Here is a 19,804-nt window from a genome sequence, read left to right on the forward strand (position 1 = left end):
TGCATTTTAGGTGTGAGGCCTTGTTTACAATCTGTCTGTGTTTTAACCTGCAGTCAGGCTGGGTTTTATTCAAACAAAATAGAATGTATCTGCAAATACACAAACATCTTGGATGAAATAATTCACCACATAGATTTCTGTGTGTGTGTGTGTGTGTGTGTGTGTGTGTGTGTGTGTGTGTGTGTGTGTGAGAGAGAGAATGAAAGAATGTGTGTGTGGTAACATTGATAAAACCTTTAATTATCTCGGGCCAATGACTTGAAGGAAATTCTGGGATTTGCATTTTAATCAATATAACCCCCATCTCTGTTCTAACTGATAAAAGATTCAACAGAGGGGGTCAACGAGCCATTTTTAGGGTTGTTACATTTCTGCTTCTAAATTCTGTGTCAGTATAACTCCTCTTCCACACTCCACCTGAGGAAGGAGCAGAGGTAGGAAAGCTAGTGTTTTCAAATAAACCTGTTGGACTATAACCTGGTGTGGCGTGATTTTTGACCTTGTCCAAACCAGTCCAACCCTGGCACTTCCACTTCAGAGGAAGACGTATGTTCTCCCATTTTGGTGCTACTGAACATGATCAAAAGAGGAAGTTGCAGTGATTATAGGGGCATCCTTCTACAGGACTGATTGTAGTCATGAGTTAAAAGGAGGCTCTGATGGCTTCTAACCTGCTGCTGGGGCACTGTCCCCAGATAGGTCGGGCTCCAGACTCAGTAATAGCATTGTGTGACAGCAGGACTGTTCCACTGGCATGAGCTAACGGTCCTTGATTGTAGTCTTCATTGGATCTTTATGGACTGGCTTCCAATTCTCTGCACAGCCTATCTTGTAGGGTTTTACAAGAAATTTATCTTGACAGGCACCCCCCCACAACACCCATCTCCCAAATCCAATTACCCACCTCTCCCTCTGTAGTGATTGGAATGAGGTCAGCCAATCATTTCTTGAAAGGTTTTAGAGCATGGTGCCTCAGAAAAGGTTAGGCCCCTAATGACAGAAAAAGCTGCAGTTCCACATGCTGTCAAGAGAATTATTCATCATTTTTCATCTGCTACAATGTTGTTTGCCTGGAGAAAATAATGCATTCTTTCCACATCCAGTCCTCAATGGCAGGGTTGAATGAGTCAAACTTCCCAAACATAGGCACGATATAAGAAAATGCATATCTCCAACTTCAAAACAACTGTTGCAAGCAAGTTTCTTCAGGATTGTGCTTTAGTCTTGTCACCACTGAAATAACTCTTCAGAGGCTGGCATCCAACCCGGCAATCACTTTTTATTTACAAATGTATAGCCTTTGACAGTAGCACTGCCTCTCACCGAGTCAGGCATTCAGGGGCTCAATATCCTTGATATTCATGCTCTTATGTCAGTCAGGATTCACTGATTGGACCAGATTAACAGCCCCAATCAGGGAACTCATATTCTATAAAGTCCAGCCGGTTGACCTGGTTACAATCATTACAATTTTCTATAGTTTATATATTTCCAGAGCCTGACAACTAGTTTCACACAACTTCAAGAAAAGTCTACCAGGAACCACTGACCAGAAGTTAAACTCAAAGACTTACAGAATGTCAGTGTACACCTGAACTGTAAATAATTGTAGATTATCCCTTAGCTACATCTCCTTGTGATTTTGTTTCATTATCGTGAGTTTTTGTGAGGCATTTTTGTGGGCAATGGGATTTCCCTATTGTAGATTGCTGTTATACTGAACACACTGAGGCTGCTGTTCATACTTGGTACTTAGACTGGATACAAAATATGCCAATAAATGTCAAATCTCAAAGAAAATAAGCACCGTTTTAAGACACAACATAATTCCCACAAAAAGTATAGGTTAAAGCTAATGGATATGGAATGGATGTGATTGCCGGAGGGGTTGGGGGGTGGGTATAGGAGGGATTACAGGTGGGGATATTGGAGGGTGTATACATAGAGATACAGGAGTGACTATAGGTTGAGTTGTAGAACAGAAAGACCTCGGGGTTCAGGTAAATAATTATTTGAAGCTTGTGTCACAGGTAGACAGGATGGTTAAGAAGGCTTTAACATGCTTGCCTTCACTGCTCAGACCTTTGAGTATAAGAGTTGGGATGTCATGTTGAGGTTATACAGGGCATTGGTGAGGCCTCTTCTGGAGCACTGTGTGCAGTTCTGGTTATCCTGTTATAGGAAGGATATCATTGAACTGGAGAGGGTTCAGAAAAGATTTACCAGGATGTTGCAAGGAAGGGAAGGTTTGGCTTATGAAAATAGATTGGATACGCTGGGACACTTTTCACTGGAGCGTGGGTGATTGATGAGTGACCTTATTGAGGTTTATAAAATCATGAGGAGTACAGTTAAGTGAATGACAAGGGTCTTTTTCCTAGGGTGGGGGAATTCAAAACTAGAGGGCATATTTTTAAGGTGAGTGGAGAAATAGTTAAAAAGGACATGAGGGGCAATTTTTTTTTACACGGAGAGTAGTTCATGTGTGGAATGAACTACCAGAAAAAGTGATGATTCAGATACAGTTACAATGTTTAAAAGACATTTGAATGGATATGGACCAAGTGTAGGCAGGTGGAACTAGTTTAGTTTGGGAACATGGTTGGTGTGGACTGGTGGGATAAAAGGGTCTGTTTCCATGCTGTGTGATTCTATGACTCCATGACTACGGTTGGAGAATGTGGGAGGGTGTACAGCTGAGGACCGGGAGAGTATGCAAGTAAGAGATACAGGAGAATGTATGGTTGAGGATGTGGGAGGGTATATGGGTGGAGGATATGGGAGGGATACAAATAGGGATTATAGGAGGATGTACAAGTGATGGATACAGGAGGGTGTATCGGTGGAGCAGATAGGAGGGTTAATTGGGGGATATGGGATGGTGTATGGGTGAAGGGTATTGGAGAGTATATGGATAAGGGTCAGGAAGGTGTACAAGTGTAGGCTATGGGAAGGTGTATGTGTGGGGTTTACAGAAGGGTGTATAAGTGGGAAATATGGGACGGTGTAGTGGTGAGGGTTTAGGAGGGTATACAAGCGAATGATATGGGATGGTGTATGAGACGGTACATGGGTGGGAGATATGGGAGAGTGTATAGCTGGGGGATATGGTAGGGTGTAAGAGTTGGGGTACAGGACTTGGTAAAGGAGGTGTCATCGCTTTGGATAGAATACAAGTCTGCGAATAATCCCTTACAGTCACTGTTGAGCTTGATCGGTGGCAGTAGTGAAGTTTCTGTTCTCCTTGCACCCTCTTCATAAACTGGAACAAACTCCTGAGGCAGACTGCTCAAGTTGTTTTTGATGGATTTTGTAACACCCAGCCACATGTAAAGCTCCAGTTTCGCAAAAATATCCCCAATGGGTGCGCCTGGAGCCTGGTTAAAAACAACGGAACAATTTCTGGTCAGAATGGAATCAATAATGATTGATCAATATGTTTGAGGAAGTTGCCAAATGAAAAAGCAGCAGAGACTGGAAAACTGCAAAAATATAAACAGAAAATGCTCAACTGATCAGACAGAAACAGGATGAAGACCTTTCAGTAGATATGAAGCACATTTGAAATGTAACAAGGTTTAAGCAAATGCAGAAGAAAGGAAAGGATAGTGGTGAAGCAAAGAAACAAAAGATAAGTTCTGCACAACCCTATCACTCCCCTCAATTTCCTTTGCTCCAAAGACAACACCAGCACCTCTAAGATAATTTTCTAACTAAAGTCCTTCAACATGAATCATTCTCACAAATCTATTCTGCACACTTTCAAGGGCCTCACCTCACTTCTGAAGTGTGGAAAACAGAAATGGACACAATAATCTACTTATGGCCTAATCATTTTCTCTTTTGATTTTATTCACACAGCAAGATCAGTTCAGTTTCTAGTCAATGGTAACCCCCAGGATGCTGATTGTGGGGATTCAGTGATGATAATGCCATTGAATGTCAAGGCGCAAACATTAGATTTTCTCTTGATAGAACTGGTCATTGCTTGGCACTTATGTTAATTGCCATTTGTCAGTCCAAGCCTGGATATTGTCCAGATCTTGCCGGATTTCAACATGGACTGCTTCAATATCTGAGGATCCACAAATAGTGCTGAACATTGCACAGGCATCAGCGAACATCCCCACTTCTGACCTTATAATAGAGGGAAGGTCATTGAAGAAGCAGCTGAAGATTGTTGAGCCAAGGATGTTACTCTGAGGAACACCAACAGAGATGTCCTACAGCCATGATAACTGACCTTCAACAACCACTTTCATCTTCCTATGTGCCAGGTATGACTCCAACAAGTGGAGAATTCACGCCCACTGCCCGATTCCCATTGATTATAGTTTTGCTAGGTCTCCTTGATGGCACACTGTCAAATGTAGCCTTGATGTCAAGGGCAGTCACTCTCACTTTATCTCTGGAATTTAGCTCTTTTGCCCATATTTGAACAAAGGCTGTACTGAGGTCAAGTGATGAGAAAAACTAAAGCACCGTGGACCGTGGATACTGTAAATCAGGAACAAAAACAGAAGTTGCTGGAAAAGCTTAGCAGGTCTGGTCGCATCTATGAAGAAAAAAAGTCAGAGTTAATGTTTTGGGTCAGGTCACCCTTCCTCAGACCTTCCAGTTCTGAGGAAGCGTCACCAGACCCAAAACGTTAACTCTGATTTTTTCTTCACCGATGTTCCAGTCCTGTTGACCTTCTCCAGCAACTTCTGTCAGGTGTTAAGAAGCCTTAGTGGAACCTAAACTGAGTGTCACCGAGCAGGTTATTCCTAAAAAAAAGGCTGCACTCCCGATGATTAAAGCTTCCATCACTTTACTGATGATTTAGACCATAATGACGTGATGATAATTGATCAAGTTGATTTGTCCTGCTTTTTGGACATAGTACATATTTGGGAAATTTTCAATTTTGTCGGGTAGATGCCAGTATTGTAGTTATCCTGGAAGAGTTTGGCTAGGGTGTGGCAAGTTCTGGAGCACAAGTCTTTAGCACTATTGCCAGAATGTTATAAGGGCCTACACCATTGGTGGAATCCAATGCCTTCAACTGTTTCTTAATATCATGTGGAGTAAATCAGTTTGGTTAAAGACTGGTATCTGTGATGCTGGGACCTTTGGAGGAGGCTGAGATGGATCATTCACTTAGCACTTCTGGCTGAAGATTGCTGTGAATACTTCAGCCTTATTTTTTGCACTGGTGTGCTGGGCTCTCCCATTATTGAGGATGGGGATATTTGTAGAGCCTCTTCTTCTAGTGAGCATATTTATTTTAATAAACATATTGATTGAATGAATCAGATTGGCAAAAGCAGCCTTGAAAATTAGTTCGTGAAGTATTTAGACAACTAGGTCTTAGAGCAGTATGTCCCAGTCACCAAAAGGGTTGTGTCTCCTAATAGATGAATCACATAAAATTAGTACACAGGTACAGCAAGTGATAGCAATGCAAATGAGGTGATTTTTATTGTGAGAGAAACAAATGTAAAAGATTGAAATGTTTTGTTGCAGTTGTATATGGTATTACTGAGACCACATCCAGAATACTGTGTGCAGCTTTAGTCTCTTTGTTTAAAAAGGGATTTAAATGCTTTTGAAACAGTTCACTTCTGGTGACTGATGTGTGAGATAGGGGGATTAACAAATGAAGAAAGATTGGGCCTGCACGAGCTTATTGACATCTATAACATTCTGAGAATACTTGACAGTTTGGATGCTGAAAGGATGTTTCCCCTTGCAGGGCAGACAAGAACAGAGGATACAGTTGAAAAATAAATTGTTTTCAATTTAAGATGGAGATAAAGAGAAAATATTTCTTTCTAAGGATCATGAGTTTGTGGTACTCTCTTGCCCAGGCAGCAGTGGAGGCAGCGTCATTAAGTAGTTTTATGGCAGAAGTAGATTGTAAAACAATTAAACGTTATCAGGGGTAGGGTGGGAATGTGAAGTTGAGGTGACAATCAAATCAGCCATGATCCTATTGAATGGCAAAGCATGGTCAACGGGCCAAGTTTCCTACTCATGTTCTCATGTACATGTTGATCAAAGTTTTAAGACATTGAGGGGAACTGATAGGGTAGACAGAATCTAATTCTGTTTATTGGAACTTCTGAGATTTGAGGGCCATAATTAATAGTCAAGAAATTTCAGGATTGAATTAAGAAAATATCATATTAACAAAAGTAGAAATTTGTAAATCACTTCTGCAAACAACAATTTATGATATATTAACAGTTAATTTTAAATCTGAGGTTGATTAATTTTTGTTAAGGTAATGAAAGACATCAGGCAAAGGCAGTTTTATGGAGGACAGTACTTAACCCCTGTTCTCATTGAATGTTGGAACAGGCTTAGGTTTCTCACAGTTTCCCCATATCCCTTCGAATGTTTTATTAATAAAAAAGACTGTAAATTTACTTTTTAAATTTAATTCTGCCTTAATGTCAAGCTACTCTCACTTCACCTCTTGAGATCAACTTTTTGTCCATGTTTGGACCAAAGTTGTATGAGGTGACGAGCTGAGTGGTCCTCGAGGACCAACTCAGCATCGAGTTAAGTGAGCAGGTGATTGCTAAGCAAGAGCTGCTTCATAGCCCAAGATGTAGGCATAGCCCTTTGACAGCCAATGCCTGAGTCACTTTGTCTCTAATCTCCATCTGTTCACAATCAAACTGCTCCAACCCACTGGGTGTGAGGTCTTATTCCATGACTGATATCTTTTCATAAATATTTATTACTTACAATTCATGGGAAAATGGTACAAAAGTTCAAAAATTAGTCACTCTGTGGGACACAGTTGTAGCAAGACATCCCTTTTCTGTACTTGAATCCTCTTGCAATGAAATCCAACACACCATTTGCCTTCTTCACTGCCTGCTACACCTGCATACTTAACTCCAGCGACTGGTATATGAGGACACCCAGGTCTCGTTGCATCTCTCCCTTCCCCCATCATTGCTTACCTTCATGATGATGGTCTGAATTTTCCCACAGTCTTTTCCCTTCTCTTCCTCTGCCACTGAGTACAGAATCTGTCGGGCAGGAATACGCGCATACGCTAAACGCTTGCCATTGCTCAGCATCCAGATGAAGACATCCGGGATTGGTGTTTGTGGCTGAGGAAAAATCATAGAAATTATTTCAGAATATTCCAAAGGGATTATAGCCACTGAGGAATCAACTCTGTGATTGGTAATTCAAGAAACCTAGTCTCCCTGAGCTGGAATCTGAAACAAATTCCCAAAGATCAGGAATGTTTTTGAATATACACCAGCAGGAAGGTTCCAGACTAGGCACTACCAGGATTTTGCTAGACCACAGTGTCAGGAATGTTCTGGGCTACACAGTTTCCAGAATATTCTCAATAATATGTTGCCAAGAATGTTCAGGACTGTTCAGGGCTACAAACTGTCAGCGACATTACATACCACAGACTATCAGGAATTTTTCAAACTAGTCATTATTAGGAATGTTCTAGATTACAGATAATTGTGAATAATCTAGATCACACAGACTGAGAATACTCTAAAATACAGGCTATCAGAAATATTCTAGACCTCATACTGTTAGGAATTTATAAATTCATAGAATGTGGGTGTCGCTGACTGGGCCCAGCATTTCTTGCCCATCCCTAGTTGACCTTGACAAGGTGGTGGTGAGCTGCCTTCTTGAACCACTGCAGTCCACCTGCTGCAGATACTCTTCAAAATGTCCTTAGGGAGGGAATTCCAGGATGTTGACCCAGTGACATTGATGGAATGGCAACATATTTCCAAGTCAGGATGGTGAGATCTTAGAGGGGAGCTTGCAGACAGACAGAGAACAAGTTTTGGGGAGTCAGAAGGTAAGTTAGTCAGTGCAGGAGTCCTAGCCTCTGACCTGCCCTTGTACTTATATGGTTAGTTCAGTTCAGTTTCCTGTCAATGGTACGACCCAGGAAGTTGACAGTGGACAATTTAGTGATGGTAAGACCATTGAATGTCAAGGGATGATGGTTAGTTTCTTTTTTGTTTAGCCCTAGGGAACTAAATGCATCACCACAAGAAGTTTAGTGACTTCCCAAGAATGGTCACAGTCATCTTCAAGTGTCACATTCCATAAACTGCATCTGTAACCTCAGATACTACTCAACATCACAACCCCAGCTCTCATCTATCCAGAATCTTTATCAATCAGGATTCAAATCCCTACTTTCATACCTTCACCTTGCATTCACGTATGTAGCAATGCTCCAAACCTGATCACTATATTGTACTCATTGTCAACAATACAACTATGACAGCCACGTGACCCAAACACAGTGTATCACACTTTCCTCTTCCTTTGATCTTACAGAAAAAAGCATCATTTAATCAGAGGCAGGCAGAAACTAATCAGACAGGCCATCCACGCACTTCTTTTTATATATCTAAAAGGTAAGAGTGGACAATGGACTACTGGAAAATGAGACTGCAGGAGTAGTAATAGGGAACAAAGCAATGTTGGAGGAAATGAACAGATACTTTGCATCAGTTTTCACAGTGGAAGACACCAACGGTATACCAGAACTTCAGAGAGCCTGGGCATGACTAAGGAGAAGGTGCCAGGAAAGCTAAAAGATCGAGGGTGCATAAATCACCTGGACCAGATGGATTATTTCCCAAATGTTTGAAGGAGATAGACAAGGAGATTGTGCAAGCATTGGTGGTGACCTTTCAGGAATCACACTGGAGTCGCGGTGGGGGTGCGGTGTCAGAGGACTGGAAATTGACGAATGTAATACTCCTGGTTAAGGATGGGAGGCAGAAGAGAGGAAACTTTTGGCTGGTAGTAGTAAGGGCGTGGAATGCCCTGCCTGCAAAAATAGTAGACTTGCCCACTTTAAGGGCATTTAAATGGTCATTGGATAAACATATGGATGATAATGGAATAGTTTAGGTTAGATGGGCTTCAGATTGGTTTCACAGGTCGGCGCAACATCGAGGGCCGAAGGGCCTGTACTGCGCTGTAATGTTCTATGTTCTATGTTAACCTGACCTCGGTCATTGGTAAGATTTTAGAGTCCACTATTAAGACTGAGATTGCACAGTGCATGGTAAAAGAGGCAGCACAGCTTCATCAAGGGGAGGTCACATCTGACAAATCTATTAGAATTCTTTTGAGTTGGTAATGAGCAAGTTAGACAAAGGAGAGTCAGTGGACATGATCTATTTGTATTTTCACAAGGTCTTTGACAAGGTGTTGCACAGGACGCTGCTAAGTAAGCTAAAAGCAATGGTGTCTGGGGCAAGGTACTGGCATGGATAGAGGATTGGCAGACTGGCAGAAGGCAGAGCGTGGGGATAAAGGGGTCTTTTTCAGGATGGCAGATGGTCACTAGTGGAGTTCCACAGGGGTCAGTTTTGGGAACCACAGCTATTCATGTTATACATTAACAATGTGGACAAAGGAACTGAGGGCATTGTTGCTAAGTTTGCAGATGTCACAAAAATAGGTGGAGGGACAGGTAGTATTGAGAAAGTGAGGAGGCTACAGAAGGGCTAGGATAGGCGAGGGGAGCGGGCAAAGAAAGTGACAGATGGAATACAATGTGGGGAAGTGTGAGGTTATGGACTTTAGTAGGAAGAATAGAGGTGTAGACTATTTTATAAATAGGGAAAGATTTTGGAAATCTGAACACAAAGGGACTTGGGAATCTTACTTCTTAAGGTTAACAATGCAATGTTAGCATTCTCGAGGTAGGTTGGCTCGCCGAGCTGGTTTGTTGTTCCACAGACATTTCGTTACTGTGCTTGGTAACATCCTCAGTGCAGCCTCTCATGAAGCGTCGGTGTGTTTTCCCTCCTGGTTTTTAAACTCTGGGGTCCATTGCAATAGATTGCCTCACTTCTGGGTTTCCTCCGTAGTGGAATATATATGGGGTCGAGTCCAATGTGTTTATTAATAGCGTGCTTCGTGGAGTGCCATGCTTCCAGGAATTCTCGTGCTTGTCTCTGCCTAGCCTATCCCAGGATCTTGGTGTTGTCCCAGTCGAAGTCGTGGTTCTCCTTGTCCATGTGGATTGAGATGAGTGAGTATTGGTCATGTCTTTTTGTAGCAAGTTGGTGTTCATGTACTCTTGTTGTTAGTTTCCTTCCTGTTTGTCCGATGTAGTGTTTCTCGCAGTCTCTGCAGGGGATCTTGTAGATGACATTGGTCCTGTCCATGGCAAGGAGTGGGTCTTTAGTTCAGATGAGCACTTGTCATAGGGTTGATGTGGGTTTGTGTGCCACTCTGATGCCCAGCGGTCTTTGGACATCCATTATCCTTGAACACTTGGAACAGGTAGTCTTCTTCCTCTTTTAAATAGTGTTCGCTAAAAAAGGGCAACAACACACTGCAGCAACATGGAACTATGCCAAGAGGAGGAGGAATACCTCTTCCAAGTGCTCATGGATAATGGATATCCAAAGAACTGGGTCAGGAGATGCCTACAGGAACAGCATCAGAAAGATTCTACACGCCCCGACACACTCATCACACTACCCTACATCAGGAACACTTCAGAACTCACCACAAGACTTCCACGACCACTGGGCATCACTTCGACTGGAACAACACCAAGATCCTGGGACAGGATAGGCAGAGACAAGCACGAGAATTCCTGGAAGCATGGCACTCCACGAAGCACGCTATTAATAAACACATTGAACTCAACCCCATACACATTCCACTACGGAGGAAACCCGGAAGTGAGGCAATCCATCGCAACGGATCCCAGAGTTTAAAAACCAGGCGGGAAAACACACCGACGCTTCATAAGAGGCTGCACTGAAGATGTTACCAAGCACGGTAATGAAACATCTGCGGAACAACCAACCAGCTCGGCGAGCAAACCAACCTCAACACCCACAACCCGAGCTACAGATCTACTCCAAAACCTTAATGTTAGCATTCATTTCGAGAGGGCTAGAATACATGAGCAGAGATGTACTGCTGACGCTGTATAAGACTGTGGTCAGACCGCATTTGCAATATGGAGAGCAGTTTTGGGCCCCATATCTAAGGAAGGATGGACTAGCATTGGAGGAGTTCCAGAGAAGGTTTACAAGAACAATCCTGGAGATGTCATAACTTGTCATATGAGGTGTGGTTGAGGACATTGGGTCTGCACTCGATGGAGTTTAGAAGGATGAGGGAGGATCTGATTGAAACTTACCGAATACTGGGACAGAGGTAAAAAAGTTGGGGGAGTGGCATTGCTAATCAGGGGTGGCATCACAGCTGCAGAAAGGGAGGTCATGGAGGAGGGTTTGTCTACTGAATCAGTATGGGTGGAAGTCAGAAACAGGAAAGAAGCCTCACTTTATTGGGAGTTTTCTATAGACCCCCCCATTAGCAATAGAGACACTGAGGAACACATTGGCAGGAAGATTTTGGCAAGTTGCAGAAGTAATAGGGTTGTTGTCATAGGTGAATTCAACTTCCCTAATATCGACTGGAACCTCCTAAGTGCAAATAGTTTGGATGGAGCAGATTTTGTCAGGTGTGTCCAGGAAGGATTTCTGACTCAGTATGTAGATAGGCCGACTAGAGGGGAGGCCATATTGGGTTTGGTGCTTGGCAAAAAACCAGGTCAGGTGTCAGATCTCTCGGTGGGAGAGCATTTCAGTGATAGCGATCACAACTCCCTGACCTTTACTATAGTCATGGAGAGGGACAGGAGCAGAAGGTATGGGAAAGTATTTAATTGTGGGAGAGGGAATTACAACACTATTAGGCAAGAACTATGGAGCACCAATTGGGATCAGATGTTCTCAGGGAAATGCACGACAGAAATGTGGAGGTTCTTTAGGGAGCAGTTGCTACAAGTTCTGGATAGGTTTGTCCCACTGAGGCAAGGAAAGGATGGTAAGGTGAAGGAACCTTGGATGACAAGACATGTGGAACACCTGGTCAAGAGGAAGAAGGAAACTTACTTAAGGTTGAGGAAGCAAGGATCGGACAGGGCTCCGGAGGTCTACAAGGTAGCCAGGAAGGAACTGAAGAATGGACTTAGGGCTAGAAGAGGGTATGGGAAAGCTTTGGCAGGTAGTATTAAGGAAAACCCCAAGGTGTTCTATAATTATGTGAGGAACAAGAGGATAACCAGAGTGAGGGTAGGGACGATCAGGGATAGTGGAGGGAACTTGTGCATGGAGTTGGAGGAGGTAGGGGAAGTCCTTAATGAATATTTTGCTTCAGTATTCACCAGTGAGAGGGACCTTGACGTTTGTGAGGACAGCATGAAACAGGCAGATATGCTCGAACAGGTTGATATTAGGAAGGAGGATGTGCTAGAAATTTTGAAAAACATGAGAACAGATAAATCCCCTAGGCCAGACGGAATATACCCAAGGTTTCTACGGGACGCGAGAGAAGAGATTGCTGCCCCTTTGGCAATGATCTTTGCATCCTTACTGTCCACTGGAGTAGTACCAGATGATTTGTGGGTGGCAAATGTCATTCCCTTGTTCAAGAAAGGGAATAGGGATAATCCTGATTAATTACAGACCAGTCAGTCTTACTTCTGTGGTGGGCAAATAATTGGAGAGGATTCTGAGAGATAGTATTTATGATTATATGGAAAAGCACAGTTTGATTAGAAATAGTCAGCATGGCTTTGTGAGGGGCAGGTCATGCCTCACAAGCCTTATGGAATTCTTTGAGGATGTGACCAAACACATTGATGAAGGTAGAGATAGTAAGAACTACAAATGCGGAAGTCAGAGATAACACAGTGTGGAGCTGGAGGAGCACAACAGGTCAGGCAGCATCAGAGCAGCAGGAAAGCTGACATTTTGGGTCAGGTCTTGGTCCTCTGATGCTGCCTGGCTTGATGAAGGTAGAGCAGTGGATGTGGTGTATATGGATTTTACCAAGGCATTTGATAAGGTTCCACATGGTAGGCTCTTTCAAAAAGTAAGGAGGCATGGGATTCAGGGAAATTTGGCTGTCTGGATACAAAACGGGCTGTCCAATAGAAGACAGAGGGTGGTAGTAGATGGAAAGTATTCAGCCTGGAGCTCAGTGACCAGTGGTGTTCCGCAGGAATCTGTTCTGGGACCACGGCTCTTTGTGATCTTTATAAATGACTTGGATGAGGAAGTGGAAGAGTGGGTTAGTATATTTGCCAATGACACGAAGGGTGACGGAGTTGTGGAAAGTGTGGAGGGCTGTTGTAGGTTGCAACGGGACGTTGACAGGATGTAGAACTGGGCAAAGTGGCAGATGGAATTCAACCCAGAAAAGTGTGAAGTGATTCATTTTGGAAGGTCGAACTTGAATGCAGAATACAGGGTTAATGGCAGGATTCTTGGCAGTGTGGAAGAACAGAGGGATCTTGGGGTCCACATCCATAGCTCCCTCAAAGTTGCTACCCAAGTTGATAGGGTTGTAAAGAAGGCGTATGGTGTGTTGGCGTTCATTGGCAGGGGAATTGAGTTTAAGAGCCACGAGGTAATACTGCAGCTCTATAAAACCCTGGTTAGACCACACTTGGGATACTGTGTTCAGTTCTGGTCACCTCATTATAGGAAAGATGTGGAAGCTTTAGAGAGGGTGCAGAGGATATTTACCGGGATGCTGCCTGGACTGGAGGGCAGGTTTTATGAGGAAAGGTTGAGGGAGCTAGGGCTTTTTTCATTGGAACAAAGCAGGATGAGAGGTGACTTGATAGAGGGGTACAAGATGATGAGAGGCATAGATAGAGTGGATAGCCAGAGACTTTTTCCCAGGGCGGAAATGACTATTATGAGGTGGCGTAATTTTAACGTGATGGGAGGAAGGTATAGGGGAGATGTCAGAGGTAGGTTCATTACACAGAGAGTGGTGGGTGTGTGGATTGCACTGTCAGAAGTGGTAGTGTAGTCAGATACTTTAGGGACTTTTAAACGACTCTTGGATAGGCACATGGATGATAGTAAAATGTAGGGTATGCAGGGTAGTTTGATCTTAGAGTAGAATAACAGTCGGCACAACATTATGGGCCAAAGGGCCGGTACTGTGCTGTACTGTTTTATGTTCTATGTTCTACTGAATGGCCTAGATAGAGTGGATGTGGAGAAAATGTTTCCACTAGTAAGAGGGACTAGGACCCAAGGGCACATCGTCAGAGTAAGGGACGACCTTTTAGAACTGAGATGAGGAGGAACTTCTTTGCCCAGAGGATGGTTAATCTGTGAAAGTCATTGCTGCAGGAGCCTACAGAGGCCAAGCCATCGACTATATTTAAGACAGAGATAGATAAGAGTCTTTATTGGTAAGGGTTCAAGAGTGACAGAGAGAAGGCAGAAGAATGGGGTTGAGAAACAATATCAGCCCTGACTGAATAGTGGAGTAGACTTGATGGGCTGAATGTGGGAAGCTAGGGAAGAAATTGCAGTGCCCCTAGTGGGCATGTTTGTATCAACAAAAGCCACGTGTGAAGCGTCAGAAGACTGGACAGTGGCTAATATTGTGCCATTATTTAAGAAAGGCTACAAGGCAAAGCCAGGGAACTATAGACCACTGAGCCTAATGTCAGTGGTAGGTAGGTTGTTGGAGAGGATGCTGAAAAATCGGATCTACATCCATTTGGAAAGGCAAGGACTGATTATGGACAGTGAGCATGGCTCTGTCTCACTAACTTGATTGAGTTTTTTGAAGAGATGACCAAGAAGATAGATGAAGGCAGAACAGTAGATATTGTTTACATACACTTTAGCCAGGCCTTTAACAAGGTTCCGCATTGTAGACTGGTTAGTAAAATTAAATCATATGGGATCCAGGGAGAGCTAGACAATTAGATACAAAATTGACTTGACAGTAGGAGACAGAGGGTGGTCATAGAGGGTCGTTGCTCACACTGGAGGCCTGTAACCAGCAGTGTGCCACAAGGATCGGTGCTGGGTCCACCGCTTTTCGTCATTTATATAAATTACTTGGATAAGAATATAGGAGGCATGGCTCGTAAGTTCATGGATGACACCAAACTTGGTGGTATGGTGAGCAGTGAAGAAAATTATCTGAGTGTACTACAGGATCTTGATCATCTGGGCCAGTGGGAGAAGCAATGGCAGATGGAGTTTAATTCAGATAAATGGGAGATGTTGTATTTTGGTAAAACAAACCAAGGTAGGACTTACACAGTTAATGTCGGACCCTGGTTAGTGTTGTCAAACAGAGAGACCTAGGGATGCAGGTACATAGTTCCTTGCAAGTGGTTCCACAGGTAGACAGGGCTGTGAAGATGGCATTTGGCATGTTTGCCTTCATCCAACAGAGCATTGGGACATCATGTTACAGCTGTACAAGACACTGTTAAGGCCTCATTTGGAGAACTACATATAATTCTGGTCACCCTGCTACAGGAAGGATCTTATTAAACTGGAAAGGGTGAAAAAAGATTTACAAGGACGTTACTGAGACTGGAAAGTTTGAGTTATAAGGAGAGGATGGATAGGCTGGGACTTTTTTCTCTGGATTGTAGAAGACTGACAGTTGACCTTATGGACGTTTATAAAAACATGAGGGGCATGGACAGGAAGAATAACCAAGGTCTTTTCCTCAAGGTTGGGAGTACATAACTAGAGGGTGTAGGTTTAAGGTGAGAGGGGAAAGATATAAAAGGGATCTGAGGGGCAACTTTTTCACAAAGAGGATGATGCATATTTGGAATGAGCTGCCAGAGGAAGTGGTAGAGGCGAGTACAAATGCAACATATAAAAGATATTTGGACAGGAAATGAGGCAATCCATCTCAATGGACCCCAGAGTTTAAAAACCAGGTGGGAAAACACACCGACCCTTCATCGGAGGCCGCACTGAGGATGTTACTAAGCATGGTAACGAAACGTCTGCAAAACAACAAACCAGCTCAGCGAGCCAACCGGACAGGTATATGGACAGGAGGTGTTTAGAGGGATATGGGCCAAATGCAGGCAAATGGGACTAGTTCAGTTCAGGAAACCTAGTTGGCATGGATGATAGGGTCGAAGGGCCTGGTTCTGTCCTGTATGACTCTATGACTCTAGAGCAACCTAATTCTGCTCCTATGTTTTATGGTCTGAGGGTCTCTTCTCCCTGTTTGAGGAGACAGTGTAGACCGTTACTGATCAGCCATTGCTGAGGTTGTGGTCAGTGACGAAGCTGAATCCATTGAAAAGGTCAGAATCCGCATCCTATAATTTTTTCAGGTTTACAAGCTGCAGATGAGATAAACATGTGCCACTCACTTTCCCCTTTCCTCTCACCACAATTCTACTCCTGTGTCTTTCAGGTACCCAAGTAAAGCAACATGTTCAGGTAATGGATGAAGAACAAGCAGACAGTTACAGTAAAACTCACTTTGAAATTTCACTTTCACGGTCACCAGCTCACATACTGACACTGAGTACCTTATAGAGCAGATTAGAGGTGGGATATGCACATAGTGAATGAGGGATGAGCAGTATGCAGCCAGAAGAACAAGAGGAGCATGTACATTAGTCCCACAGAGACAGAGGTCAGCCAATTGCTGCTCAAAGACATATGAGCATTTCCATGAGGAAAGCTACTGGACGATGCTGTAGGATTGCTGAATGAAATTCCTCACTCACCAGGAAGCCTACATAATATTCAACTACAAGTTAACAGCCCATTGAACTACTGGAGAGAAATGAAATAGTTGTACATTAATTCCCAGTATACAAATTTCTGGACAACCTACTGAAATACTCAGGCAGTTCGTAATTGACCCTGATAGTGATCTCACCTCCTCCACTCGCTTTTTGATTTTCTCCAGTAGTTTATGTGCTTCACTCAGTTGGTCCTTTACGTTTTTCTTGTTCAATCTCTTCATAATTCTAAGTGCCTGTTTTGCATATACAATCTGGAAAATATAAAATACAAAATATTCAAAATGAGAATATCTTCAGGATAATTAAAGTACAGAGAACTGGGCCTGGGTGCGTAAAAGGATTCAATTAAACATGAAATTGTCATGTCACATAAATAACATATTCCCTGTTGCAATGTCTTTGTAGACATACACTGGTACAGTAGGGATCCCAGGAAATCCCAGAATTGACACTGGCCCAGTGGGGAATCCTGGTACTAACACTGGCCCAGTGTGAATTCCCAGCACTGACACTGGCCCAGTGGGGAATCCTGATTCTGATAACAGTCTGGCAGGTATTCCCAGCACTGTCAGTGTAGATTCCCTTACACTATCACTGGCACAATTGCAAATCCCTGCCATTAATAAATATGAACAAAAACAAAGTTACTAGGAAAACTCAGCAGGTCTGGCAGCATCTGTGAAGGAGAAAACAGAGTTAACGTTTCGGGTCCGGTGACCCTTCCTCAGAACTAGTCACCGGACCTGAAACGTTAACTCTGTTTTCTCCTTCACAGATGATGCCAGACCTGCTGAGCTTTTCCAGCAACTTTGTTTTTGTTCCTGATTTACAGCATCCACAGTTCTTTTGGTTTTTATTAATAAATATGAATGCTCTGTACTGACATGGGTTAAGTATGGAGTCACTTATTACTGTCACTGGCCCAATGCAGAACTGCAGTTCTGTCTCTGGCTAAATACTGACCAAATATTGCCTCCACCAACACTGATCCAATCATGCGTCCCCAGCACCGACATTTCACCTTGTGATGATATGTCAGTGACTGAAAGCAAAAGACAGAACAAACTCCTCCCAACTGAGCAAATCCATTCAAGAATTAATAAGTAGGTTCAAGACATTCTAGAAATAACGAGTCTCCATTCACTCACAATATTATGCTTTAAGGACTTAATTCGACATCTATCCAAGTTGTTGGGCCTGCTTGTAGTTTTCTTTTCAGTGTAGATGTGGTATTGCCTAGCACAAGAAAACAAATAGTCAACCTTTATTTTATGAGCAATACAGCATCTCCCAACTGAGAATTAGAAAATCCTGATGAACGTACTTTTAAACAGTTCTAGTGGCTTTCGTACAATGCAGCTTGGTAAAGATTTACAGATTTGCTTGAGGAATCAGCATCTATTACCTAGCAACTGGTTTCAACCATTTCCCCCAGTTTATACATTAAAGCAGCAATTGAACATTAGTTGTGACAAGATGTAACAATCTCAGAATCATTTAAAAACATTCCCAACATCCAACTGTTGCATGACCCTCCTATCATCCTTACATGATTTTTCTATCACAAAATGTTGGTTTGCAGGTACAGCACGTAGAGAAATGGAGTTTAAGAGTAGGGAGGTAATGCTGGAGCTGTATAGATTACTGGTGAGGCCATACCTGGAATACTGTGTACAGATTTGGTCTGCTAACTTGAGAAAGGATGTACAGGCACTGGAGGGAGTGAAGAGAGGGTTAACTAGGTTGCCTCCGGAGCTGTGAGGGTTTGCTTATGAGGAGAGATTGAGTAGACTAGACTGTACTCATTGAATTTAAAAGAATGAAGGGGGATCTTATAGAAACATATATAATTATGAAGGCAATAGATGAGATAGAAGCAGGGAGGTTGTTTCCATTAGCGAGTAAATCTAGAACTGGGGGCATAGCCTCAAAATATGGGGGAGCAGATGTAGGACTGAGTTGAGGAGGAACTTCTTCACCCAAAGGGTTGTGATTCTGTGGAATTCCCTGCCCAGTGAAGCAGTTGAGACTACCTTGTTGAATGTTTTTAAGGCAACAATAGATAAATTTTTGAACAGTTAGGGAATTAAGTGTTATGCTTTAAGCGGGCGGGTAAGTGGAGCTGAGTCCATGAAAAGATCAACCATGATCTTATTGAATGGTGACGCAGACTCCAGGGCCAGATGGCCAACTTCTGCTCCTACTTCTTATGTTCTTATGTATTCTGTAATTTTGCCACAAGAATTTGTTTTTTCCCTTTTGTATAGTCTCCTTTCTATTGTGAAATTATACAAAGAAATGATCAGAAATACTGAAAATCTACAGATGAGGGACCTGACTTTAAAGTTAGGATGAGGATGGATGAGGGATCGGGCTTGACTTTAAACATCTCACTGACCATTCTTGCTCAGAATGCTGGTAATGACACTGCGCTGTTGTAAAACAATATTTCTTCAAGCTTTACACTCCAAAAACATGGAGTGGAAGAGGATTTGGCACAGCTTGGGGGCTAAAAGCAGAGCTTGAGACATGGGTTTGGGTTTTTGAAGGAAGGGAGAAAATCAGAAAGGCAAAGGGATTTTCTAGGAGACTTTCAAAGAGCACTGATGTGGTATCAAATGAGTCATCTTTTAATCACATGAGGAGAGGCTGTTTATCAGAATTGAAGGGTTGAAGATGAGCTGGGATATACCTATGAGGATATCACTCGTTGTCAAGTAGTAAGGTTCCAGAGAGAATTGAGGTCAATACACTTCAAAACAAGGAGCCTGTTAAGTTTAGCAGGGATGTGAATGATGTATGTTATATGTGAACACTTCACAGATTCCAACACATGCATTGCACCATCTTTGTTGAATGTCACATCATTGCTCTTTGTACGCACAAGGTTGATGGTAGAGGGGCCAACATGCAGAACATTCTGAAAAGCAGCTTTAGGGTAAAAATCATATGGATCTTTTAAAAATGATTGAGGTAGGAACAATAGTGGGTAATGTTCATAAAGAATTTGGATTGCAATCTGTTCATTAAACGATCACCATCTGGTCTATTGAGAGGGTAAAAAAAAGAGAATACAAAGACTTTTCTGTAATATCTTGATAGCTGACCAGAACAGAAGTTGGATGAAGGAGACAACAGGAACTGAACAAATGGTTTTAATTTTACATTGAAAGAAATCATGGTGTAATAAGCAGAAGGAGCAGAGTAAATGTGGAG

The 19,804-nt window shown here is 42.7% G+C and overlaps 1 protein-coding gene across 1 annotated transcript in view; it reads right to left on the bottom strand.

Annotated features, from left to right (window-relative positions):
• LOC109915181 (fer-1-like protein 4) overlaps positions 1-19,804 on the bottom strand; it is a 223,800-nt gene that overhangs the window by 125,356 nt on the left and 78,640 nt on the right. Inside the window, exons 18-21 of the mRNA XM_048608493.1 lie at positions 17,737-17,824; positions 16,723-16,839; positions 6,957-7,109; positions 3,197-3,377 (exon numbers count right to left, since the gene is read on the bottom strand). Coding sequence (XP_048464450.1) covers positions 3,197-3,377; positions 6,957-7,109; positions 16,723-16,839; positions 17,737-17,824 — 539 coding nt within the window. The remainder of the gene's footprint in view (positions 1-3,196; positions 3,378-6,956; positions 7,110-16,722; positions 16,840-17,736; positions 17,825-19,804) is intronic.

Source organism: Rhincodon typus, chromosome 19 (genome assembly GCF_021869965.1).
Source record: "Rhincodon typus isolate 14 chromosome 19, sRhiTyp1.1, whole genome shotgun sequence".
NCBI classification, from domain to species: domain Eukaryota; kingdom Metazoa; phylum Chordata; class Chondrichthyes; order Orectolobiformes; family Rhincodontidae; genus Rhincodon; species Rhincodon typus.